At 40.2% G+C, this 27,457-nt stretch overlaps 1 protein-coding gene across 2 annotated transcripts; it reads right to left on the bottom strand.

The window, feature by feature from the left end:
- Positions 1-25,096, bottom strand: trpc4b (transient receptor potential cation channel, subfamily C, member 4b). 2 transcript variants are annotated; one of them, XM_056271992.1, is made up of 11 exons: positions 24,670-25,096; positions 23,493-23,920; positions 17,077-17,595; positions 6,978-7,314; positions 5,841-5,980; positions 5,445-5,758; positions 5,034-5,229; positions 3,406-3,597; positions 3,083-3,124; positions 2,875-2,964; positions 1-796 (listed from the first exon to the last, which is right to left on the bottom strand). In XM_056271992.1, the coding sequence occupies exons 2-11, from the start codon at positions 23,868-23,870 to the stop codon at positions 239-241; spliced, it is 2,766 nt and encodes a 921-aa protein (XP_056127967.1). In that variant the 5' UTR covers positions 23,871-23,920; positions 24,670-25,096; the 3' UTR covers positions 1-238. The 2 variants fall into 2 exon arrangements, with proteins under 2 accessions (XP_056127967.1, XP_056127968.1); XM_056271993.1 differs by having other exon boundaries at positions 24,613-25,096.
- Positions 25,097-27,457: the final 2,361 nt, after the last annotated feature.

A 27,457-nucleotide genomic window follows, 5' to 3' on the forward strand; every position in this document is an offset into this window, starting at 1 on the left:
TTCCCGGGCTTTCTTCACTTCTCTTCCTCTAGATTTATGGTTGTTTTTGGAGTCTGTAGTGCTGGGAAGTTTCTTGATTCCAAAAACAACCAACCAAATATCTTTTCCTGAGACAAATTTCATCTCACAAAACCTGGCCCATATCTGTGCATAAGAGAGGACACTGCTCCATCTCTGACAAAGCACTTCAGCTAAATATGAGGTTCAGATAATCCTTAGTTACAAAAGATCTGTTTATCTAATGTTCATGTGAAGATTCAATGTGCTCTTTCTCTTGGTCCTCCAACACACTTCCCTCTTCCTCCATCAGGCACTTTGATTCATTCTCTTCCTGTTCAACCTTTCCAGCCAGAGGTTTCTCAACCATTTCCTCTCTCACCCAGTCTAATATATCAGGATCTGATTCCTTTGTTGCCTCTTCAGCGAGTGAGTAGATCTTATTTGGATTGAGACTGGTATGTTTCTTCGGGAATAACCCAAAGTCTGTAAAATCTTTAGGGAAGTCCTTCCTGGCTTTGTCTTTGAGTATCGGGTCAGTCAAAGCTACTGGTGATCCATTGACCAGACAACCGAGAGACTCCCTTGTCTCCTCAGTGTTTTGTTGCTGTAGCGCTGCAGTGACGTCGTACAAATGTAGTTTGTTCTGCTGAAGAGCCGAGGAATACTGAAGCGAACAGTCTGGATGAGAAGCATCGGAGGCCGCAGAGCCCGGCTTATTCGCACGAGTACTTTTCCGGCTGCCTTTCATCATTCCAATGACTTCATAACGGAAGCTAGATATGTCCTGCTTCAGCTCCTGTTGAAGTGATGACAGTCCACAATTACTTATGTCTCTTAATCGAATTGCTTATTTAAAAGGTGCAGATTAAAGGTTTTCATTAAAAAAAATTCTCACAATTACTGGAATTTTGATAACCATGTTAAAAATGTTCATTTAAATTAGATGAAGACTAATTTGAATGTACATGTGTACTAATTTGATACAGGAAAAAAATATATATTTTATTCAACCTAAGAGAAGGTCACCTCATGGTGGCTGCCATGTTGAAATCACATGACCCGCCACATACAACTTTATCTCAGAATTGTATTGCGATCTTATCTCTTTCTACTATTGACAGTTGCAAAATACTTTAATCAAGAGTCATATCATATAGGTGTACTTCTACAATGGCACTGATAACTTCAAACTTTTGCTGTGATGTAATGCTTCATCCACACCAATAAGTGTCAGAGTAAAGTACAGTAAAGTACTGTTGTATCCATTGTTTTTAACAAAAACAAAAACTAGGGGCAGTGAATCATGAGCAATAAATTTGCTTAATGCAACTTGTTTCAAATCTCAAATCAATGTAAATAAATAAATAAATATATATATATATATATATATATATACACACACTCACCTAAAGGATTATTAGGAACACCATACTAATACTGTGTTTGACCCCCTTTCGCCTTCAGAACTGCCTTAATTCTACGTGGCATTGATTCAACAAGGTGCTGAAAGCATTCTTTAGAAATGTTGGCCCATATTGATAGGATAGCATCTTGCAGTTGATGGAGATTTGTGGGATGCACATCCAGGGCACGAAGCTCCCGTTCCACCACATCCCAAAGATGCTCTATTGGGTTGAGATCTGGTGACTGTGGAGGCCATTTTAGTACAGTGAACTCATTGTCATGTTCAAGAAACCAATTTGAAATGATTCGAGCTTTGTGACATGGTGCATTATCCTGCTGGAAGTAGCCATCAGAGGATGGGTACATGGTGGCCATAAAGGGATGGACATGGTCAGAAACAATGCTCAGGTAGGCCGTGGCATTTAAACGATGCCCAATTGGCACTAAGTGGCCTAAAGTGTGCCAAGAAAACATCCCCCACACCATTACACCACCACCACCAGCCTGCACAGTGGTAACAAGGCATGATGGATCCATGTTCTCATTCTGATTACGCAAAATTCTGACTCTCCCATCTGAATGTCTCAGAAATCAGAAACAGAAATCGAGACTCATCAGACCAGGCAACATTTTTCCAGTCTTCAACTGTCCAATTTTGGTGAGCTCTTGCAAATTGTAGCCTCTTTTTCCTATTTGTAGTGGAGATGAGTGGAACCCTTCTGCTGTTGTAGCCTATCCGCCTCAAGGTTGTGCGTGTTGTGGTTTCACAAATGCTTTGCTGCATACCTCGGTTGTAACGAGTGGTTATTTCAGTCAAAGTTGCTCTTCTATCAGCTTGAATCAGTCGGCCCATTCTCCTCTGACCTCTTGCATCAACAAGGCATTTTTGCCCACAGGACTGCCGCATACTGGATGTTTTTCCCTTTTCACACCATTCTTTGTAAACCCTAGAAATGGTTGTTCGTGAAAATCCCAGTAACTGAGCAGATTGTGAAATACTCAGACCGGCCCGTCTGGCACCAACAACCATGCCACGCTCAAAATAGCTTAAATCACCTTTCTTTCCCATTCTGACATTCAGTTTAGAGTTCAGGAGATTGTCTTGACCAGGACCACACCCCTAAATGCATTGAAGCAACTGCCATGTGATTGGTTGATTAGATAATTGCATTAATGAGAAATTGAACAGGTGTTCCTAATAATCCTTTAGGTGAGTGTATATATATATATAATATTTGGTTTCACTTTATTTTGATGGTCCCTTTAACACATTCTGTTGACTAAAGTAACATTGCACCTACATGTCTACTAACTCTACTAACTTAGTGTTAGTAGACTGGTAGGGTTAGGGTTAGAATAAGTTGAAATGTAGTTGCAAAGTTACTTATAGTCAACAGAATGTTCAAAGTAAAATGTCACCATATTTTTTTTACTAAGCTATTTGTTGACAAATAATATTTCAATGCTTACTTTAAAATTCTCCTCTGTGAGACCCTCCTCAGTCTTGGCGTCTCGAATCATGGCGGCCACATATCGTTTTACTAAGTTTCTCAAGACTTCCTGGATTAAAGGGAAATAGCAGTACAATTAATTGGAGGAACAATGACAAAGAAATCAAACCATGGAGAAAGAACTGTATGGTGAAACAGTTAAAGTATTTTTTTGGGTGGAAAACTACCTGGTATTGGTGGTTGAGTCTCACGTTTTCAGCAGCTCTTCTCTGAAAGGACAAAAGGAAGGATATTTGTAATACATTAATTCTCTGTCCCCAACAACATTAAAGTATCTGCTGATTCAAAGACAACCAAGCACACTAGACATCTTATGACACATATTTAGTTGTAATGAAATTCCCCTTAAGCTATTACATAATATGAACCTTTTCACTAATTTTTTTTAATACAATTCACATTTCTGTGATGTCTGCGATTATTCATTTAAAGAAAATTTAAGACCAAAGAAGAAGAGACATAAAATAAACAGTTTTTCACAGAGTCTCACCCCTATTGTCCCAAATGTCTCAGTCCTCTTTGACCTCCTCTTGAACACATTCACCTTAATCCATGTAATCAGGTAACATATGGATTTGGGACTGGGGATAATGTTGAAGGGAGGTGGCAGGGTGCCTCCTTCCTCAAAATAACTCATCCATAATTTAGTTCTGGCAAATTTCCATTCAATATCAGCATGGTCCTTCAGAAAAGCCAGAACACATAAATATGAGAATCTGTTCTCAGCAGATGCTTTCATAGAAAAGTGACTAACAAGGTACCGCACACTGTACCGTATTTTCCGGAATATAAGTCACATCTTTTTTTATCATCTGAAACGTACTATGACAAAGATACTTATATAATGCAACTAATGTCAAAAAATGAAAAAAAAAGTTCACATATTTGGATCCGTGCTGAATAAGAGAGAAATGTGAGTTTCTCACATGCCAGTAGTTTTCAGTTTTGCTTTAAATAAATTTGTTTAGGCTTGGCCTTTTTAATAAATTTTGTTTAGAATGAATTCCACTATAATTTATGTTTGTTTTACTTTTCATTTTGTTCTGCTCTGAATGCTGTTAAATTTAAAGGAGTTGGTATGTAGTGAGGGGAACTAAAATATATGTTTATAGTCAGTGGTGGGGGAAAATTGCATTACTTAGTTACATTTTAAGAAAAGTAATGCGTTACGTTACTTTTGAGTTACTTTTTTCCCACCTGGGCTGGGCTTTGCTTTTTTATAACAAAAAAGTGATTATTTTGCCAAATGTAAAGACCTTTTCCCACCAAAAGTGAAATAATAAGCCTCAGGCTGAAGGAAATGCAAATTCACGTGTGTACAGTAGAGGGCGCAGCTCAAGCAAACCTCTCAGCTGTGCCGCCATTCTGGTTAACAGAAGAATAGGATGCAGGAGATGCACTTTACCAATAAAAACAAAAAAATCTATAGTCACTTTTGCTTATGGTTTAACTTAATCCATCAAAGGCAAGTACATTGGTCAAAGTGAGATTAAATGCATAAACAATTGTTTTATTTAACATATTTAGTTATTGCAGGTTTGCATAGTATTCTGATTCTGCTTTTCACTGATTTTATTCATTTTGAGGATTATTGAATCTTTTTCGTGCAAGTGAGATGAGTAAATGCAAGCTCACATTTAGTCTAGAACTACAATAACCATCATGTTTACACACAAAGCCTCTGCACTTCGGGACAGGAGAGCTGTCAGTCAATAAATGGGAAAAGTAACTCAGATATTTTGTTGTAAATTTTAAAAAGTAACAGATATTTTGTTGTAAATTTTAAAAGTAGTCTGTTACTTTACTAGTTACTTGAAAAAGTAATCTGACTATGTAACTCAAGTTACTTGTAATGAGTTACCCCCCCAACACTGTTTATAGTTTACTGTCTGTAAATATTTAATATGGTATTTCACATTATTTCTGAATATAACAATAAAATGAGACTTAAACACTGATGCAACTTGCTGTATCTGTGCAATTTTGACCCAGTGCGATAATCATATGTGCCTTATTTTTCAGAAAATACGGTATATGTAATATGCAACAATTTCCTAGAGTAGGACATCATGAAGATATGTCTACAAGTGCTCAGGTCAGACCTCAGAGAGGACTTACAGCGATATGTTGATATGAATTGTTCATCATGGCAATAAGCATATTGAGGAGGACCACCAAGGAGATGACGTTATAGGTCCCAAACATTGTGGCGCCCACAAATTCTGTGAACTTGTGGTCAGCTTGGACATTAGTCACATACAGACTGATCAATCCAAAAATTGACCAAAACAAAGACTGCAAGGTCTCAAATAGCCTACAAAGGGAATACAAACAAAATTAGGATGTGCAGCTGCAACTTATACACAACTTTTCAGCTTTCATTGTAACCTAGGGGATGACTAACTATTTAAGATTTAGCTGATTTATAAACATAAAAATGCAGGTGTAGTAGACAATGAAAATAGATAAATTACGTATTGAGATATGAGGTATTAGAAATGTAGATATTAGGCCTTTACCAAGACTTACGTTGAGAAAGCATTGTTTTGACGTTCGCAGCGAATGCCTTTGCAGTTCATGCCATCACTAGTCTCGTAGTAGAAGTAAAGCTGATTGAGTCCATTAGCAAAGGCAAGCAACACCAGGCAGTAGATGAACAGGAACTTTAGGATGTCCAGGAGCATCCGCCCTAATGATATCTGCAAAGGACCTAGGTGAGAGTTGGCGGTGAAAAGCGAGATGAGGCGTAGAGAGCTGAAGATGTTGGCAATGGCGAACACTGCCTCAGCCACCAATGTGGGGTGCCACATTTCCCAGGTTTCCCTGGGTTTGCAACCACTGTACTGTTAGGAAAGAAGGAAGAGTAACTTACTCTTGTTCCATTCCCAAGTGATTCCCACCAGTGATTGTTGTGATGTAACATACCTTGACATATGCAACAATCTTCAGTGAGATGGTTGCAAGATACAAGGAATTCATCACAAAGTCCATAAGATTCCACCAGTCATGCATGTAATCTTGAAATCCACCATCCCACATCTGTTTGATCTCCGTCCATATAAATCCTGCAAGAGCAGCCAAGAGATTTTGTTGGTTCATGTTCAAAGAACTTATTTGTTTTCTGGTCCAAGAAGAATCTTGCAAATGTTGCATAGAGAACAGTAAAACTGCAATTTTATTTGAATGTAATTACAACAAACATGTATTTGTATTATTTTAGTTTAGTAACTTTATACAATAAACTATTGTATTAGTTAATGAATTAGGTATCAAACTAAAAATTATAAAAAAATAAAAAAAAAATTCATTTTAATGGGTAATGTTAATTTGTATATGTACTAATACATCTTTTAACATTACACATGTCAAAGGTTAAAATGAATGTATTATGAATTATTCAGCAAAAACACATTTGATCAAAAGTGACAGTGAAGAGATTTATAATGTCACAACAGATTCCAATGTAAAAGAAATGCTGAACTTTCTACTCAGAATCCTGAAAAAACGTATCACGATTACCACAAAAATATTAGGCAGCACATCAGTTTACAACATTGATGGAAATAAGAAATGTTTATTGCAGCAAATCATCATATTAGAATGATTTCTGAAGGATCATGTGACACTGAAGACTGGAGTAATGATGAAGAAAATTCAGCGTTGCTATCACAGGAATAAACGACATAATAAAATGTATTGAAATAGAAAAAAAAACATTTTTAATTGTAATAATCTTTCACATTATTATTGTTTTACTGTATTTTGATCAAATAAATACAGCAAACCTTTTGAGTAGCATTAACCTTAAAGAATGCTGTAAAATGTTAATGAATTAAACCTTATTGTAAAGGGTAATTATTATCATTATAATTTATATATAATCTTATAATATTTTGATATTTTTGCCTTTTAAAGTATTGAATCACAATTCTAGCTCAAATTCTTTTAGACCTATATAAACTTTTCTATGCACTAGTGTATACTAATACACAAACAAATACAGTAGCTCAGTTTAGGACCAGATTATGAAATCATATCAGTTCTGTAGGGATGTGGTGTTACCTAGAACCCAGGGTAGGATCATCCACTCCACCGTGGTGGGCTTTGGTCCTTGACGATCAGGATTGTTAGAGACTATGTGCTGGGAGGTCAGCAGCAGGAGGAAGAGGAAGGTCAAATAAGAGGCGGTGTGGCAAATAAACTTGATGAAAGGCTTGCGGATGAAGAGGCCATAGCGGCTCTTGGGTGCCACCAGGTAACAGAGGGAGAGCAGGGGGAATAGGAGGCCGATGAAGACACAGGTGATGAACTTGCCAGCCCAGTGACGTCTCCTCCAGCCAGGAAATTCATCATACCAGCGAGAGGCCAACAGCTGCTGGCAATTTGGCTGTGCTACAAACTGAGAGAGAAAAGAAGAGAGGAGAATACAGGGAAATCATACGTTACTATCCAAGTATGAACAGGTGGTCTGGGAAGCAAGCTGCCAAATCAGTAATTTTCCGGTCAGATTTCCCAGAATATTCAATTTTACCATTTACAAGACTTACTAGAATTGTATGTCTGTGTACATATTACTCTGGCATAGTTTTTTTTTTTTAATGGAGCATCAACTTAAAGAAACATCATTACGCCATGTATTCCAGTCTAACTGAGCAATAAACTGTCAGTAAAATTAAATTACAGCACAAGCAAACTATACATCAGTGTTTTCAGCAGTTTGCATTCAAAGCAGTTTGCCAAAGCCAGACTCCAGGATATACCCATGTAAAGTGAGCATTAGTGCCTAATAAAGTCAGAATGATGAAGTGAACATGAACAGTAAGGCAGGAGGTCTGAGTTTCTCTCATTTATTCCCCATCAGACTGCTGAGCCTCCAACACAATACAGTCAGCATGCTGCTTCATACTGCATGGCAGTCAAACGCGTACGCAAAGGTTTGTAACGTGATTTGATAATCATATTTTTGTAGCCCAAAATAAAACAAACAAACAAAGCAGCCATTTAGATGCCAAGATCCAAAGGCATAGGTGTTGTGAAACGCTAAAAATGCTGTATTATTCATGTCCTTTATTAGACATTTTTTTTCTCTGTAATACAAGTTATAAAAATTAAATCTAAAATAAAAACGAAAACTATAAAATACAGAAAAAAACTAAACTACAGTTAAACTAACAGTCACAGAGTGAAAAATAACAAAAATGTAAAATCAAAAGGACATTCTGAGAACAAAATATAAATATAAATTATAAAATTACTAAATTAAAAATGATAATAACCCTTTGTAACACATCCACTATATCATTCGTGAGCATGCAGAATTCAGTATATGACCAAGTACTATACTCTAAGCCACCTACTCTAAGTTATATTAAAGTTTTTTTTTTTCCTCAAAGCAATAAGTTCAGATCTCTGAACAATTCGTTTATTGTTCTTCACATCTGATTTGAATTTCTTATTTAGAATTGCATGTCTTTTGGCATATGTGTGCAAAAGAGTAAGTGCAATTGTCTACAATTTGCACAGTAAATAAATGCACATGGCTTGTTGATCAATACTGATGAGTTGATTTAGGTGGCATTGGCCAATTTACTATTTGAAGCATGAATTAAATGTTTTGGGTGAGTAACTACATTTTGCAGAAAAGCAATTAAGTTCTGATGTTCCAGCAAACAGTTGTGACAATTGAACTTACAGATTAGAGAACGTTAAAAAAGTTTTTTTTAAAATGTGCCAAAGCGATTGAGAAAATAAGAAGTTAAATAAGCTCATATTCTTTGCAATAATTGAGATAAAAATTCATAATCATAATTTTGTAATTATGTGCTTGGCCCTGAAACTGCAAGTTGCAGCCATGCATTGACTCTTCTAGCTGCTTATTTGTTCTTCTCCCTCATCCTCTTCATCTTGTCTCCTGTGTTCAGCCCAAAGCCATTAACAAAGCATCTAAAATGTCAAGCGGAAGTGGGAGGGCGCCTAACCAAATTACAAACAAAATGCATCCTCATTACAGCAGAGCCAGTCGTTCTGAAGGCGATGAGGTCAAGTCTGAGATGAGTTTAAGTGTTCTCCGTCAGGGCCGATTAGCGCGGTACCAGCTGTTCTCCGGATCAAATAAAGGACTGTCACAGGGCTGCTGTGCAATTGACAACAGCACCTTAATACACCTCAACGGGACAAATAGGGACGCCACTTCAAATAAAAGAAACATGCTAAGCAAACACTGTCAGTCTGGAGTGGAACGTGTACTTTTTTACTGCTCCACTCTACAGCAACCAGTAAAAAAAATTAAAAACATGCCAACTGACTTTATACAGGACCAAGTTAATTTCTCCTGTTTCTTTTTCACAATAAGGCTTTCAGAACTACACTTGCAACAGCTTGAAATATTCACATAACAAATAAAACGCATTTACCGGAATATGACAAGTGAGGAAAACGTGACAAAATCTACATCGCATGGCCTTTATGTGAGTTATGAACTATTTAAGCACAAAATGCTTTACCTCTACAAAACACATGCTACCATTTCCCACTCCATCAGATTCTTTAAGGAGGTTAGGCTATGATGTATAGGCTCTTATCAGATCTTCTGCAGATGTAAGACCACCATGCCATCATGTTATACAAACATCTGGCACATGAAAGCCCATGTTCCCTTTCGTTGTCACTCCGAGTTCCGTCGGATGACGACGAATGGGGTTTCGCTTAGAAAGCCTATCGACTTCGAGTATACAAAAACGAGCCAATGGCAAAGAAATGCCATGGGTTTGCGGAATTTGCATAGCGTATCTCCGCCTTACCTCGTGGGTATAAAAGGAGGACGCCGGCAATATGCAGATATGTTTTCCGCTTCGGAGCCAAGAGTATCTCTTCACTCCACAGCCATTTCTGACTTCACTCTACGAGACGAGCCACTCTCTCCGGTGTTGGTGTGACGGCGATCTGCAGCGAGTTCACATTGCCTGCTGATCTGTGCAGTGATCTGCAATGAGTGTGTTTCTCCCTGCTCGCTTCAACATCGCAGAGTTTTTTTCTCCTCTCACAAAAGAGCTCTTTTTAAAGACGGCTCGCCCGTGCATTTCTGGTTGCGGTCGACTCATTTCCGATTTTGATGGGCACATTCTCTGCTCTGCGTGCTTGGGCTTGATCACACTAGAGCAGCGTTTGTGAATGACTCACGTTCTCCCCGCGGGAACGTGACCATCGCGTCATTACGGTCGAGACTCAATGATCTCGTTAGAGAGAGAGTCCCCTCATCCACACCCCGATCTAACACTCTCCACGTGAGGTGCTACTTCGGCTGGTGGCCAGTGACCTGAGGGTGTGAGCGTGGAACAAATCCGCCGACTGTTTGTCCGTGGACCACACCCCCTCTTCATTCCCCCACTCCAGAATCGGATCTGTTGTCCATCGTAGCATCACTCTACGATGGAGGGCCGGGGAAGAATCCTTATTCAGAAATAACTGATTCTCCTGTCTCTGAGCACACAGAGTTCTCGGACGACACGGTGCGCCGCCCCCGGGCCGTGCACCCCGCGTCCTCCTCTGTCCCAGAGCCGGATGACAGTGCGCGCCGTCCCCGGACCGTGCCGCTCTCATCCTCCTCTGTCGCCAGACCCCTGGCAGAGCAGACCCCCGTGGAATGTTCGTCCTTCCCTGGTCTCCTCTGTCAGGACGCGGTCTATGACTGTAGCCCCACATCGGGCCGCTATGCCGTCCACGTCCGGGCCAGTCATACCGCCTCGCTGCCCCACCGACGGGAAGTCTGTGGTTCGCGTGACCCCGCTGGTACAGTTCTTGGGAGCCTGGCTAGAGCTTCCCAACCTGTCCCGCTGGGTCGCACGAACGATCAGGCTCGGCTACGCGATTCAGTTCGAGGGGGGAGTCCGCTCCACTATGGTCGGTGGCAATGCCCCTATCATGAGAGCGGAGGTTGCTACCCTGCAGGCGAAGGGTGTGATCGAGACTGTCCCTCCAGCCGAAATGAGGTCCGGCTTCTACAGCCCGTACTTCATTGTCCCGAAGAAAACCGCTGGGTTACGGCCAATCCTGGACCTGCGAGTGCTGAACCGCTCCCTTCACAGGATGCCGTTCAGGATGCTCACTGCCAAACGCATTTTCGAATGTGTGCGGCCCCAGGATTGGTTTGCAGCGATCGACCTGAAGGACGCCTACTTTCAGGTCTCCATTCTCCCTCGACACAGACCGTTCCTACGGTTTGCTTTCGAGGGGCAGGCATATCAGTACGCGTTTCTCCCATTCGGTCTAGCCCTGTCTCCTCGCGTCTTCACGACGGTCGTCGAGGCAGCCCTTGTTCCCCTTCGGGAACACGGGGTTCACATCCTGAACTATCTCGACGACTGGCTGATCCTAGCTCACTCTCGAGACCAGGTTTGCGAACACAGGGACTTAGTGCTCCGGCACTTAGCCCGTCTGGGCCTTCGGGTCAACTGGGAGAAGAACAAACTTTGCCCCGTGCAGAGGATCTCTTTTCTCGGTATGGACATCGACTCGGTCGCCATGTCCGCGCAGCTTACGAGCGAGCGCACGCAGTCACTGCTGACTTGTCTGAGACAGTTCGAGGGCAAGAGTGCGGTTCCACTGAAACCTTTTCAGAGGCTCCTGGGGCATATGGCATCTGCAGCCGCGGTACGCCGCTCGGATTGCTTCATATGAGACCGCTTCAGCTTTGGCTTCGCGACCGAGTCCCGAGGTGGGCATGGCAACACGGCACCCTCCGAGTACCAGTTACTCCGACCTGCCGTCAGACCTTCACCCCGTGGTCGAACCTCAGTTTTCTACAGGCCGGCGTGCCCCTGGAACGAGCTTCCCGGCATGTTGTTGTAACGACAGATGCCTCTACCACGGGCTGGGGCGCCATGTGCAATGGACGTGCTGCCGCGGGCTCCTGGATAGGACCCCACCGCCAATGCACGTCAATTGCCTCGAGTTGCTGCCTGTACGTCTTGCCCTGCGCCACTTCCGGGACGTGATCAAGGGTCAACGCGTACTAGTCCGATCAGACAATACCGCCACTGTAGCGTACATCAACCGTCAAGGTGGTCTGCGCTCCCGCCGTATGTCGCAACTTGCCCGCCACCTCCTCATATGGAGTCAGAAGCATCTGAGGTCGCTTCGTGCCATTTATATCCCCGGAGCCCTGAACTGTGCAGCCGACGAGCTCTCACGGTTTCAGCCCCTCCCTGGAGAATGGCGACTCCATCCCCAGTCGGTTCAGCTGATTTGCGACCAGTTCGGGGACGCACAGATGGATCTGTTTGCCTCTCACGACTCGACCCATTGCGCCCAGTATTATTCCCTGACTGAGGGCATGCTCGGCACGGATGCTCTGGCACACAGCTGGCCGCGGGGCCGCATATATGCGTTTCCCCCAGTGAGCCTTCTTGCGCAAGTCCTGCGCAAGGTCAGGGAGGACGAGGAGCAGGTCATTCTGGTCGCGCCGTACTGGCCCACCCGGACCTGGTTCTCCGAACTTGTACTCCTCGCGACAGCACCTCCTTGGCCGATTCCCCTGAGGAAGGACCTCCTTTCTCAGGGACGGGGCACCCTATGGCACCCTCGTCCCGATCTTTGGAACCTCCACGTGAGGCTCCTGGACGGGACGAGGCAGGTTTGAGTACCCTACCACCAGCGGTGGTGGCTACCATCACTTCCGCTAGAGCGTACTCCACGAGACACGTCTATGCGTTGAAGTGGAAACTCTTCGTCAACTGGTGCTCTTCTCACCGAGAAGACCCCCGGAGATGTTCGATCAGTGTCGTGCTTTCCTTCCAACAAGATGGGTTGGAGCGAAGGCTGTCTCCCTCCACCCTCAAAGTCTATGTTGCCGCTATTGCCGCACACCATGACCCAGTCGAAGGTAAGTCTGTGGGGAAACACGACCTGATCGTTAGGTTCCTGTGAGGAGCGAGGAGACTGAATCTCGTTCCCACTTGGGACCTCGCAGTGGTTCTAACTGCCCTGCGGAGTGCTCCCTTTGAGCCTTTGCAATCAGTGGAGCTTAAGTTCCTGTCAATGAAGACAGCGCTCCTGGGCTGCGTTCCAGTCAACTTTTAGACACGCACTTGCGAACTTCCCTAAGCACTTCCCCTCGGGGGAATCCCTGCCGCCATTTTGAAGTGCGTTCCACTTCGTGAAGTGGATAAGGGAAGTTTATATGGACAGACACTTGTTCCCTCGATTTTGTCCGAGGGAGCGAGTCTACTTCATATGTACACTTCAGGCAGCTCCATATACCACAATGCAACACGATTGTGACGTCATCGCAGGTCTCGTCTAATCACCACCACCACAAACAACTCTAAATATATATATAATTAATATATCAATTTAAAACAACCCAAACACACCTATATACATTTGGATACTGCATTAAACAAATTCTTAAAGGAAAAAAAAATGTATATAATATATCAACTCCATGGCTGATTCCAAGTGATCAAGGGCTTAGGACGTTCCAATTCAGCCAATTGCAGTTTCCGCCAGTAGTGGGCACTCGTGCAACGTAAACAATGACGTACATCCGAGTGAACAAGACGGAGGGAAGTTAGCAAGTGAAGGGCAAGACAATTTTGGACTGGAACGCAGCCCTGGTTGCATTGGCCTCCATCAAGAGGGTAGGGGACCTGCACGCATTCTCCGTTGACGAAGCATGCCTGGAATTCGGGCCGGCCTACTCTCACGTGATCCTGAGGCCCCGGCTTGGATATGTGCCCAAGGTTCCTACCACTCCCTTCCGGGACCAGGTGGTGAACCTGCAAGCGCTGCCCCTGGAGGAGGCAGACCCAGCCTTGGCACTGCTCTGTCCAGTTCGTGCTCTCCGCACCTATGTAGACAGAACGCAGTGTTTCAGGACCTCAGACCAGCTCTTTGTCTGTTCTGGTGGGAAGCTGAAGGGAAAGGCTCTCTCCAAGCAAAGGCTGTCTCACTGGATAGTGGACGCCATTGCTTTGGCATACCAGCAGCAAGGCCGACCATGCCCCCTTGGTGTGACTGCCCACTCCACCCGGAGTGTGGCGTCCTCTTGGGCTCTAGCGCATGGCGCCTCGCTAACAGACATCTGCAGAGCTGCAGGCTGGGCGACACCGAACACATTCGCCAGATTCTATAATCTCCGAGTGGAGCCGGTGTCCTCATGTACTCGCTTCAACCAGCTAGTACTGGACCCGCTCAGGTGTCTTCGCTTGCTCGCCATTCCACTCCACGGACTGGATATGTGCGATATATTCCTCAGGTGAGCTTCCCCGAAAGCCCTGAGTTCCTCCAGCACTCCTGACGTCGGCGCCAGTGTCTATTGCCTGCGCGTCGGCTAGGTGCCTCCCGTGTGCATGGTCTCTCCTCTGAGCGACCCCCACATGTGTATTTCCACTGTAAGCCTCTCTGAGCATGTGTCTTTCCCTTGGCAAGCCACCTTGCCACCCCTGGGGTTGAAATATTCCACCTGCGGCTGGACACCCCAGTGTTCTCCATATGCATCCCTCCGGGTCATATGTGTAAGTCCCCCCCCCCCCCGGGTTGGCAGTAATTGCATATTCCTCTAAGCTATGGGATATGCCCCCCAGTGTACCTTGGTATTCCTGTGCTAAATAGGAGTCCTTTGTCCATGCCAGTCACGACAGGGATCTCAGATTTACGTAGGGCACTGGAAGACAGCCGAGAAGGTGGCGTGATTAGACCGGCATCCCCATTCGTCGTCATCCGATGGAACTCGGAGTGACAACGAAAGGGAACGTCTCGGTTACGGATGTAACCCTTGTTCCCTGAGTAGGGAACGGAGACGTTCCGTCTTCCTGCCACTTTCCGCTGTACCGCGGGGATCGCCTGAGCTCAGTCTTGGCTCCTCAGGGAAGAAACATATCTGCATATTGCCAGCGTTTTCCTTTTATACCCACGAGGTAAGGCGGAGATGCGCTATGCAAATTTCTTTGCCATTGGCTCGTTTTTGTATACTCCAAGTCGATAGGCTTTCTAAGCGAAACCCCATTCGTCGTTATCCGACGGAACGTCTCCGTTCCCTACTCAGGGAACGAGGGTTACATCCGTAACCGAGACGTTCTTCTCAGAGCATGAATATGTGAACAAGTACAATTTCCAAGCAAATCGGATACACTGCCGCACAATGCATGACAATCTGAGATAGACAGATTGATCGATCGATAGATAGCAAAGGTATTTTTTAATCCATCTCCTCAACTCTTAGAATCTAATGATCAAAAATCTGAGGTAATACAAAGCATGCTGCTTCTGATCTGATCTCTGATTTTATAGAGGATATTCACATGCTTAATTGGAGACATTCTAGTAACATTTAGAATAACAAGATTAGTGCCGGTGTGACCGTCTCTGCCATTTCCAATGATTGTACTGGAACAAATGCCATTTAATCTGAACTGTGTCATGTCTAATATAATCACGGGAATATGAATCCAAGAATATGACCAATGGATATTTATGCAACTCGCATTCAATATTAATGATTTGACTGCACTGAAACTATTGGCTGGCTATTGGCCTCCGCTTAGCTGGATGATGATGACATCACTGTTTTCTGCAGAGCTGCTTTATAGCTGAATTGAACTCGTTTCATAATTGATGTACTTTACACAATGTACTTTACTGAATAATGACAGGTTTACTGTTGTCTTTTTTTTAGAGCTGCTTTACAGCAGAATTGAATTCTGTTTGCATCATTGAATCGTTGTTTTCCAGTTTATCACTATAAAGCTGCTTTGAAACAATCTGTATTGTAAAAAGCGCTATATTTATAAACATAGTAAATAAAGGGGACTTGATTCGCATACAGTAAGCAACAAAACAAATCAAATGCATAACAAATTCATCTAAAAAAATCCTAACGTATTGGCAAAAGGTGGCAAAATAATTTTAGTAAAATGGCTCCAGGATGTGTCACAAATTGCTGTGTTTAATATCATTTCTGTAATTGAAATTATAATACATTTTGGAATTTATGATGCTTCATTTTCACATTGTATTTAAAAAAATGACAAAGTAGCAGAAGGGTTGTGAATATGGCTTCTGATGTGGACTATTTTCGAACAAAGCAATGAAACGTGAACAGACTTGATTCAAGAGGCAAAGTAATTATATGAACCCACACTACATGCTGAAAGTGGATAGGACTCTTCACTCCTACACTGCAGTAAGTCATCACAGGTCAAAAGGGCATCTTTTATGAGATCCATATGGCGCTGAGGCATGTGATGACCTTGTCAAGTGTGAAGAAAATTACCCGATTTTTAGTTTGTGCTTGTAACACTTCAGTGCTTTTAAATTAATGCACAATAGAGGCTTGAGTTTCATCTGGGATCCCTCAAGTATTGCTAAGAGGACCTTCTTAACATTAAAATATATGTGGGAGTTCAAATGTCCTTAGCTTAGTCAATCTTAGGAGAGTGTTAATCACAACCAGCAAGTTTTCTTTTTAAAGTATTTTACCCATATTGTAAATGATTTGTTATCACAACTTTTTATCTTTTGTCTAATCAACTTGGATAATTAATGTGTTTCAGATAACATATGTTGAGTTTTTTTTTTATTAAACCAATCTCCTTAATTGTATAACTCAAATTTTAATTTCAATGAACTTAATTCTAAGGCAACCAGGTAACTTACTATTTTAAGTTGAACCAACAATGTTTTACAGTGCATTAAAAGCCCCAAAATATCTGGATATTTTAGTTACACATAAACATATGAATGTCACTGTATTATATAACAAAATATCAATCCAAATAGCATTTAAAAAAAATAAAAGTAAGCAAAACATCTAATAAAAGTAAGTTTCAGGTTTCTAAAAAAAAAGTCTCTCGCACGATAATTAATTGTACATTGGATGAAATTACAATATAAAATAGAAAAATATAAATCCCGCACACTAGGCTACTTAAGTTTGAATGATCATAAAACTATATTTAAATAGTGCAACATTTCTGTCAATCGACGTCAAGCAGGTTTCAAAAAATATATATAAATGACCCTGAAACCAGTTAAAAGCAAATGTAAAAATATGTTTGGCGATGGGTTTGTGTTTGTAAATGCAACTTGGTTTATCCATTTTAGGTGTCCAAATACTTTTTGGACCATTGTAAGAAAATACATCATCTTCAAAACAGAACTGTACCTCTTTTTGGCGGTATTTGATAGCCAATTTCAGGCGAGCCAGCTCATTATTGGCCTCATCCTGCAGCAGGTTGACATCATCACGGAAATTGAGGATCAACTCCAGCTCGCGTGAGGACCGGGTCTGGTCCAGGAGATCCTTTGCGAAGCGTTTGCACTGGCGGGAGAGCTCCTCGTATTCAGTTTTGAACTCGTTTTCCACTTTGCTGAGTTCCTGGAGCTCCCAGCTGAGTTGGAACGCGGTGAGGAAAGGATCCTCGCTGGATAGGGCAACGAGAGAGGGGCTGGCTAGGGCCTTGTAGATGTTCAGCCGGGAGCGCGAGTGTCGCAGACTGTCCACGTCCGAACTGGAGACGCACTCTATGCAGTTACAGCGCACCTCATGAGGCTGGGGGACCGACACACCTTTTTGCACCAACATCTTGATGATCTCATAGTTGTTGGTGTGGGCAGCCAGGATGATGGGGGTGATGTCAGGAGTGAAGTCTGAGAACTGTTTATCGAGCAGGATGGGTGGTACCTGGTTAGAAATGGGAAACAATGGATTAAATTCATCTGATGAAACATATACACTGGATTTCACTATACAGCGGCCCAAATAATGAATGACACATTTAGACAAAGTCACTTGAGATTGAGATTTTGTCATAAAATTTTTAATTGTGAATTAAGTGTCCAAATACTGTTGTACACTGTATATATTTGGTATTGAAACCATTTTCACTCAGAAATTGCTAGTAAATTTCACAAATTATTGCAAAGAAATGGCAAGTAACACACTGAATTAAACATGACATTTTTAAATAAAAGACTGAAATAGTATTTTCTTGTATAACCTACTCCAATCATTTTTTTATTTAACTTCAAAAAATTTAATTTTCACAGTTTACTGAAATATTTATTAGTGACATTGTCCAATGCTATGAAATATTTGTAAAACTGCATACACTTGAATAAGTATTCAACAGGGTTGTTATTATTATAATAACTTAAACAATATTTAATAAAATGTTGTTAACAAAAATTAAATAAACTATTTCAGCTATAAAAGCAACATGAAACTAAATGGATTTAGTTTAATTTGATACATATTTATGCACACATTGAATGAGTATTCAACATGGTTATTATTATTATAACTACAACGGAAAACTAAAATAATATTTAATAAAATAAGCGTTAACTAATAAATAAAATAAAATGTGAAAAACATATTTTATTTCAGCTAGTTGCCAAAGCAACATAAAAACTAAATGCATTTAGTTTAACTTGATATATTAAAAAAACTAAAATAAAAATGAATAAAAACTTATAGACAATAGAAAAATTACAAAGTACCAAAACACACAACAAAATGACTAAAACTTAAACTAAAATTAAAATAAAAACAGAAAATCTAAACAAAATCGATTTCAAAATATTAATAATAACTATAATAATAGAGCTGCACAATTAATCGATAAAAGATCACAATCTCGATGCAAACACCCATGCAATCTTATTCCCAAATGACAGCGAGAAGTAATAAATTAGAAGTAAAAAATAAAAATAAAATAACACTGGTATTCAGAGCCCGTGTTGACAAGCGTTTCGTGATGAAAACAATTGTCTTAATGAGGATGCATTTGCTTTCCAATTGCCATCTCACTGTGAATAGCTGAAATAGCCACACTTGCCGGATAGAAACCTCACAATTAAGCCCTTGTTATTATTCAGATGTGAAGGACAGCTATGAGAATGAACACTAAAGAATATGCCAATTGGGAGAGAAAAACAAATGCATAAATCATGAAGAAGGGTATAAAACAATAGGAGCATCCACTGTTGCTTCAATCATGATGAAATGGAAGCTACATCAAATGACCCAGACATTGCCGGGGAAAAGGTCTTTCCTGAAAATCCTCTGAGCACATGAGAAAAACGCTTGGGAGAGAGGCTACAGAGAGGCCTATGATCACTTTGAAGCAGCTACAGAGCTTCGGTAGCAGAGAAGAACCGTGTGAAATCCTGTCTGGAGTTTGGCGAGGTTTTTGCTTGAAAAGAATAATAGTGACCCAGTTGCAAAGGGAGAAGATTTTGTGAGCTTTTCTAGCCAAAGCAATATGTGTGACAAATCTAAAAGTGCCCACAACAACAAACAACAATACCTTCAATAAATTACGTTGGGTGAAGCACAATGCTGAAGAGATGCTATTCATCAGCAACGATGGCACACCTTATTAAAATAGAGGGAAGAATCATGAACAGTACAATATGAAAGAAAAAATACAGCAATCTGTTTCGGTCTGAAGTTTGGGAGGAAGCTTATCTTCAGGACAATGATATGGACAAGGCCAAGGATAAATTGACATCATTAGCATCTTAAGAAAAAGATACTGAATGTCCTAAAATGCTACAGTTTAAGAACTAATCCATACGCCTTATCCAACCATGAAGTACATGCAGTATTTGAATCCTTTTGCTCAAGAATAATCCATTATCCTAAGAAACTAGAGAAAAATCTGCCAAGAAGCCTGGCCAAAATCATATGTGAAATGCATGGTCTGACATTTAAAGACTTAAAGATGTCATCCTCGCCAAATGCAACACTAAAAAAAGATTATAATAACCAATAAAACAAAAATAATCAGCCTATTACAGTGTTTTAGCTTTAATATAGAAGCATATCTAGCTTTAACTTGAAATATTGCAGAGATAAAACCATCTAATAAAGGACTTTTAATGCACTACAATGAGAGAGTTGGTTAAATATGTAGTTTAATTGCTGCACCACTAACATCATGAAAAACAAACTCAGGGGCCATTTACACAACACGGTTTTCAACCAAAAACAGAAAACTTTATACGTTTTGGCAGTACATTTACACGACAGCGGGATTTTGGGTGCCTGAAAATGCAAACTTTTGAAAACGGGTTTCAAAGTGCACGTTTATGAAAATGATACCGTTATCATCTCCATGTTAAATCAAGTCACCCTTATTTATATAGCGCTTTTTACAATATAGATTGTTTCAAAGCAGTAAACTAAAAAAAATTACAAAAAAACGTTTGTAAAATACAAAAAACGCAAATTTGTGAAAACAGTGACGTCTTGCGGATGCATATTACATGTTCAGTCTTAAGGTGCGTAGTGTTTCTTTGCAAAGTGACATCGCCAACTACTGGCCTGGCATGAATAATACAGCGTTTTTATTCGGTTTTGTGGATCTGTGTGAATGGGGATCATTTTGACAAAGTTGTCATCTGTACAACGAAAAATTCACCGTTCACGTGTAAACGCACCCTCATAAAAAAATAAAAAATAAATCCTACAGGTTTGGTGAACACTCCCCTCACCTGCCATTGGTCAGGCAGCATAATTAAGCCATAATGATGTATTGAAATGCTCAAACTATACCAAAGAGTTACACTTTTCACATATATCAACCTGCTGGCTTATAAAACTTAAACGGGGCTTGGAGAAAACATTGAGGTGTTGCAATTAATATATTACACATAATGAAAAGACAACAGTATGAACATTCTAAACATCCACGAGGCACATGAAGGGAATTGAATGACTCTCAGCTACATTCTTAGGAAATGTCTGGACGGTGTTTTATTATCGCCCAGCAATTATGTATTGAAAGCAATTGCAAAATGAATGCATTTACAAAATTTGCAATTCATGGTTTTATTAATAAAATTCATTTCAAGGTCAGAACACAAAAGAAGATATTTAGAAAAATCTTGCAGTTTTTTTTTTTTTTAGGTTTTTTTTTAGACTGAAATTCCGTGGGATCAAAAATATTTTTTTTATTTTTGGATGGACTATCCCTTTAAAGTAAAATCTGCAAAACCTGCTTATAACCACTGCTTTAAAAACAGTGAAGTGGATAATACAGTGTCTAATCATTTAGTTGCAAGTGTTGATGCAGTTTAAACGGGGAGCTGTAAGATATACACTGCTACATGAAGTTCTGTGATATCAAAACATTTGGGGGAGATGGATAAAAAAAAATCAGTGAGAGACAGAAAGAAAGAGAAAACCAAGCAGCATGTGCTAGAAAAAGTGACTAAAAGTGAGAAAGAATAATGAATTAGGAAGGAGTGAAGTGAGAGAAAATGAGTAGAGAGTTTATAAATTAAAGCCACATGAGAAGAAAAGGAGCGATTTGAAGGTAGGGGGAATGGGGGGTGATTAGCACATTTTGACCGATATCTCCATCCTTTTCACAAGAGCTCTAAGCCGACGGTGACAACAGCAAAAGCTTGACTATTTGAGGAAGATAATGAAGGCTCCAGTTGGAGAGACGTGTTCAGGCTGGCAGCCATACTGATTATCTACTGCAATATGACGCTTTGAAGCTCATCCTTAACCACAATAGACCGGAAAGGGGAAGGAAACGAATTGGAAAAGTAGACGGCTTGACTTGAAATGTCAGTAAGATGACAGTTCAAGTGAGCTTTGTGTTTAATAAGTGAAAAGCAGCCATTCTCATGATTCATTACTTACAATTCCAACAAAGCTGAGAGACAGGATTGTTTTTCTTTAACTGCTAAAGAAAAAAGACCTTTTACCGCAGTGTAATTTTGAATGACATGATCTGAGCAGTGCAACTCATTCCCAAAATGAAAAGGATGCTAAAAATAACATTTCCATTTGAAAATAATTGGACCTATTATCAGATGCTTTCAGTTGTGGAATAATTAATCATGGATGACAATATGCATGCAAAATAGACTTCAGGTTGAATGCAATGACTGAAAATCTTTTATTTTGCCTGAAACTGCATCAACATAGACAGATGTCAGTATCAGTCCAAGACCTTTGTGCAAAATAATAATAATTACTCCGTTCACCTTAAGAACAAAAGAGAACACGTTTTTTTTTTTTTTTTACATAATATCCAGTTTGCTTATTTAATACTTGTTCAGAAATTACTAGTTCCGTGAACAACTTGCTAATATAAAGATCACATGCCACGAAGACAGAATCATAATATCCTAATTTCGTCATCAGAATCATCATTTAGGAAATCAAAGCAAACAACCGCGTGCCCGTGTACTCACTCGCCCTCTTGTGGTCTTTAGATATGCTGATTTATTCATTTGCATATCAAAAAGTTTCATAAATGTGACATTAACAGACATAGACAGGAAGAGACACAGAGACAGAGGAAAAAAAAAAGTGCTCATGGGATTGTGGAAGGAAAGATCAGATGTACAGCTGCTCTGGTGCACCCATGCCATCATTTCTCTGAATCAGTGCCTCAGCATCCAGTATATATCCCTACTAGCCAATAAAGGAAAATTAAATCGAAGTTAAGAGGAGAGGACATAAAAGTAAGGCCCAGCAAAGTTGAAAAGCAAACTTTTAGAACAACAGTTATTATTTCACATGCCTGAGTGTCTGAACATGGAGCTTTTTATAGCAGGCAGTTTTGTCCTCTGAAAAAAAGCAGGCGTAGAACTAGAAGCACACTATTTCTAAAGTGTTCATAAATCAGCATTGACAACAAGACGTATCCTTTCAGCCCTAAAAGCACTCCGATCTGCAATAATGGGTTGTTTACTTTACATGAGAAGTTGATAAGAGATGTTTTGAGGGTTTCGCTTCCAGAGAGTCTCAATAGCTAATCGAGTAATGGCGAAATTCAGACCTACTGTACAAGTTCTGTCGTTTTGAGGGTTTCTTTTCAGGACTAAAAATGACTACATGTCTGTTCTGGGTAACAGAGAGAAGGGAAAAAAACATGCAAAATGCAAATAACAAAATTAAACTACTCATATAGTAATGCACAGTTAGGATAGCAAAATAAATAAGCTTATTAAGCGGCAGGGAGAAGAAAACGCTTCCCGTTTCTGTTATTGTTGACATCACAGATAGTGGGCCTGATAAAACTACTTTGCCAGAAATGCATCCATCACTTGGCAGAAGTTGACCAAATACATTTTTAAAAACAATTGTTGGCACCTGCTTAATCTGGCAATTAATTGTTTTGTGCAGACAGCATGACATCATTAAAGTTCAAAATCATTTATCAAAACCAAAATTGTCAATGTGTTTTCCTATTCATGTTAATATTTTACATATTGTTGTTGCATAGTTAAAATAAAATGATATGCTTTATTTTATTTGACTTTTTTTAACAATAAGTTTTGAATCAATCTGGTTTCCACTAGTCAGGCTGGTTGTTTGACGTTTTTTAAGGAGTTTGGGCAGGGTTATGGGTCAGCCAATCAGTAAACACCGAAAACCATGCATCTAAAACAGTAAACCACTTCAAAGTCTTTAATTATGCACATTTAAGTTATGTTATGAAATATTGTTATAGTTTTTCTGGAACATTAATTTGATTGTCAGGTTTAAATAGATAGGTCTATGTGAGTTAGCAAACTATGAACTAGCAGACAAGTGCTTTAGGCTACACAAACCTGTTTCTCTCCACTGGGCTTCTTGTGGTTCAGCAGGAGCTCCACGGCCCCCACCACCTCTTTGCGGATGGCGTGGAGCAGAGCGTCCCCGACATACACGTTGAAGCTGAGGAGCAGCTCAATGATCTCCAAGTTCTCATTCTCAATGGCTATGAGCAGCGCCGTGCGCCCCAGAGGATCGATGCAATTGATGTTGATCTTGAAGTAGATCTCCGCCTCCTCCAGCGATAGTTTCACGCTGGCGTAATCGCCCTTCTCCACGGCGCTGAGGTAGGACTTCTCCTGCCCCGAGAGCTCCGACTCGGCGCGCACTATCCGCAGCGGAATACGGTCCCGGTACGAGGAGTTATCCGTTCTGCGGTAGTACAGCTGCGACATTGTGGCTCAATCCATCACAACACACGTGGAGAGCGAGGAGAAGAAGCAACCTAAAGACAAACATACCCGTGTATACACCCTCGAATTGATGGTTTTATAATGACATTCTGTTGAAAATCCGTTCTAAGCTGATCTAAGTATAGCAGGTGCAAGATGGTAGACCACAAAACCATCAATAGAACATACCCGTTATTATTATTTGTTGTAGCTGATTGATAGAAAGTCGTGCAAAAGGCTTTGCACATATTTACATAAAACACAACTATTTGTATCGGAGTTATTACATTTTAAGAATAAAAAGGAAATAAAAATGAAAGAAACTTCCATATCAAAGTACAACCATTAGTCCCTGGTGGTGTGAAATAAAGCAAGAAATACTAATAGGAAGCTTTACTCTTCAAATTACGCATATTTTACACAGACCTTCCCAGCTCATGTTTTAGAGAATAAAAATGAAACAGTTCTTGGTTTGAACAGAAAACCACGCAAACCTGCCAAACTCAAAATTACGCATGCTTACGCAGTGATAGCATCATAAACTTCACCGCTTCATACGGCTTCATTTTCATCAAGAATCACGACTCAACTTTAAAAAGATCATGTGGAGGTGTATGCGTTAACATCACAATTTGCATTAAACACATGCGGTCAAATAAACAACATGCACAGTTCAAAGCTTTGGAAAATAATGCTGTCCTACTGTTCGACTAAGCTCAATGCAATACTAAATCCTAAAACTTACCTTGCTGTCAGAACAAATTTGATTCTCAGATTTATTTAGTTTCTGCGGTCAACTTACCCGATTCATCACAGAAAATACTTTTGGAGGAGTATTCCTACGACCACACGAGGAATGTTGCGCATGGTGAGTGTTGTGCTGCCACGGCACCGACGCCGCACCGCTGGAATCATCATGCTGGAATTGCACATTCATTACGCCCCAGTAGACGTCTATCATTGTCCACAGTGCATTGTATTAGCATAATTTCCTCTCTGTTATTTTAGTTAAACTGAGCCGTAGTCTGACGTAGATGATGCTGAAAATGGTAAACAAATTAGTGAATTACGTAATGCACGTGCTTCGTCAGAGAAAATCATTAATGCAGTCTTAAAATCCGAGAAAAAAGTTGTTATTTTTCGTAAATCACATAGCGGCGTTTTGTGCGCTCTTTTTGTTTGTTTTTGTGCGCTCTTTGAAAGAGACTGCGCGCGCCAATGCTGCAACTACAAATGAGGGACATTTTAGCTAAACAGTACATTACTACTATACTTGAAAGACTGCCATACCTGTTAAAATGTTAGGGAGACCCGTAGGGGTGTGTAAATAATTCTGGGTCCAATTTACAGATTTCAACGAACAGATAAACATATTTAAAACAGTTATTGAAAAGGTGTTTTAGTTGGTCGCGCTGTATTTTGATTCAGTAAAAAAAGAATCGACTCATATGAATCATTAGCTCGGGAATCTGACGACAATGGTCACACTAACCGACTCATATAAGGGTAATTTGTTTGGGAATCATGTTGAGGGCGCGTGCACGCAACAGGAAGTAAGGTTAAGTGAGCAAGACTGTCCCAAAGCGCAGTGCACTGGATCAGGCATCGTGTTCAGGAACTCATGTGCCCCGAAATCACAAGATGTCAAGGAAAACATACTGTAAGTTAAATTAATTAGCCAATTTAAAACAAAGTTTTACACATTTTATTCGTGTATTTTGTACAACATTTGCAACAGCTTATCACTTAAGACCCACAATTACTAAGTTGTGTTGTCTGTTAGGCTACATACTTGACATTAAGAAGTTTATTTTAAAATGTAAAGTATTGACATACAAAATAAAGCACTGTAAACACTTGCATGTTAAAATATCCCCCGGTTTCACAGACAAGGCTTAAACCTAGTCCCAGACTAAAATGCATATTTGAGCTGTTTCAACTGAAAGCAACTTGCACTGACATGTCTTAAAATATATGCCCCTATATATAAAGTTGTACATTACTTGTTTAACAATTCCCGGACCAAAATTATTCTGTCTTTCATAGTTTACCATCAATGGGTCAAAGGAAAAATGGAGAAGGCAGTCAGATGTATACATTCCCATATTCATACACACCTGCATATCTCAAAAATGTTATTCATCAAATTCAGTTTACTCAGTATATACATGTTTCCTCCTGCTTATTCAACACGAAATACTGAGTTCTTTGTATTCAACATCTATTTACAGAGTTTAAGGATATGTTGTAGACTTAATAACTAAACCACTTTAATGTGTTGCAAATAAACATAGGAATATTATATAAAGTTTGAAATTGGATACATAAAGCAAAAAAGTTACAGACAAGTGTTTACACCCTCCCAGTCTCCCGTATACGAGTTTCCTCAAAGGTGGTCTCAAGAAGCAACGTGATAATTTCATGCAATTTAATGCTGGCAGTTGGGGTCTTTATACCTATATCAAATAACTAGAAACAAAAGTAATTATATTGCATAACGTTGTTTGTGTAATTCTCTTTAGTCTAATAAACTTTAAGGGGTTTCATCACAGATGTAATATAACACTATAGACTTACAACAAGGTCTACATCTATATGCTGTCTATAAAGACCCTGCTGTTCAGCAGTGGATACTTTTGCCATACCCGACAAGAGTTATAAAATACGATTATGAATATCCTAAAGCAAATTATGTGTTTTTTAGTAAAAATAAAACATCCCTGGTTGTATATTGTCCGCTCTATCCACATGATCACAATAAATGCCTCATTTTATTTATTGTCGGCGGAGTTGACATAGGCCTTCTCAGACAGGGCTTAGATTAAGCCAGGATTTAAGCAGCTTTTATAAACGTGTCTTAGAAAAAAAATTACTGATGTGCATCTTGAGATAAAACAATGGCAGTGACATATTTTAAGAGAGTCAGTGCAAGTTGCTTTCAGTTAAAACAGCTCAAACATGCATTTTAGCCTGGGACTAGACTTAAGCCTTGTCTGTGAAACCAGGGGACTTTTCTAAAATGGAGGCTGCCATCATAATGGCTTCCACGAATGGGGATATTTTAGAAATATTAATAAGACTCTATTTATCGAAATTTAGGTGAAAATCTGTAAAAATCTGTAAATTATCAGTGTAACACCACAGACAGTGGTGTGTTAACACCCCCCCCCCCCCCCTTTATTTTAAATGGGCAACATCCATTACTGCAACACCACATATTTGGAATGCAGCTCAGATTTGGAAATTGGGGGATTCAACTTTTTCTTAAAATATAACTTTTAGTTAAATTGTACTTTGTTAAATTAGCTTTCCATGACCATGTGAATATCTGTTAGAATATCTAGTATATTCCCATAAAATTAAGTTAATTTGATGAATACAAAAACATAAATATCAGTTACCTGTTTGCCTGTATCATTTGTTACTTTTCAATGAATATTAATAGTCCTCTTTTCAGAAAACATAATGACTATCTTGCCGCTGCTGTTCTTAGGGTAGCCTATATTCTCTGAAAAGAGAGTGCACTGTAATTCAATTTATCATATTCATAAGTCACCACTCAGTCATTTCAGAAAGTTTGTTGCTTGCCA

The sequence above is a fragment of the Rhinichthys klamathensis genome, unplaced genomic scaffold (assembly GCF_029890125.1).
Source record: "Rhinichthys klamathensis goyatoka isolate OS25496 unplaced genomic scaffold, OSU_Roscu_1.1 h1tg000329l_1, whole genome shotgun sequence".
NCBI classification, from domain to species: domain Eukaryota; kingdom Metazoa; phylum Chordata; class Actinopteri; order Cypriniformes; family Leuciscidae; genus Rhinichthys; species Rhinichthys klamathensis.

Coding starts and splice junctions, on each gene's coding strand:
- trpc4b (XM_056271992.1), bottom strand. CDS start 23,870: ATGTCGCAGCTGTACTACCGCAGAACGGATAACTCCTCGTACCGGGAC. Junction 3,125..3,405: donor AGACATTTGGGACAATAGGG/GTGAGACTCTGT, acceptor TTGTCCTTTCAG/AGAAGAGCTGCTGAAAACGT. Junction 797..2,874: donor TCACAGAGGAGAATTTTAAA/GTAAGCATTGAA, acceptor TCACTTCAACAG/GAGCTGAAGCAGGACATATC.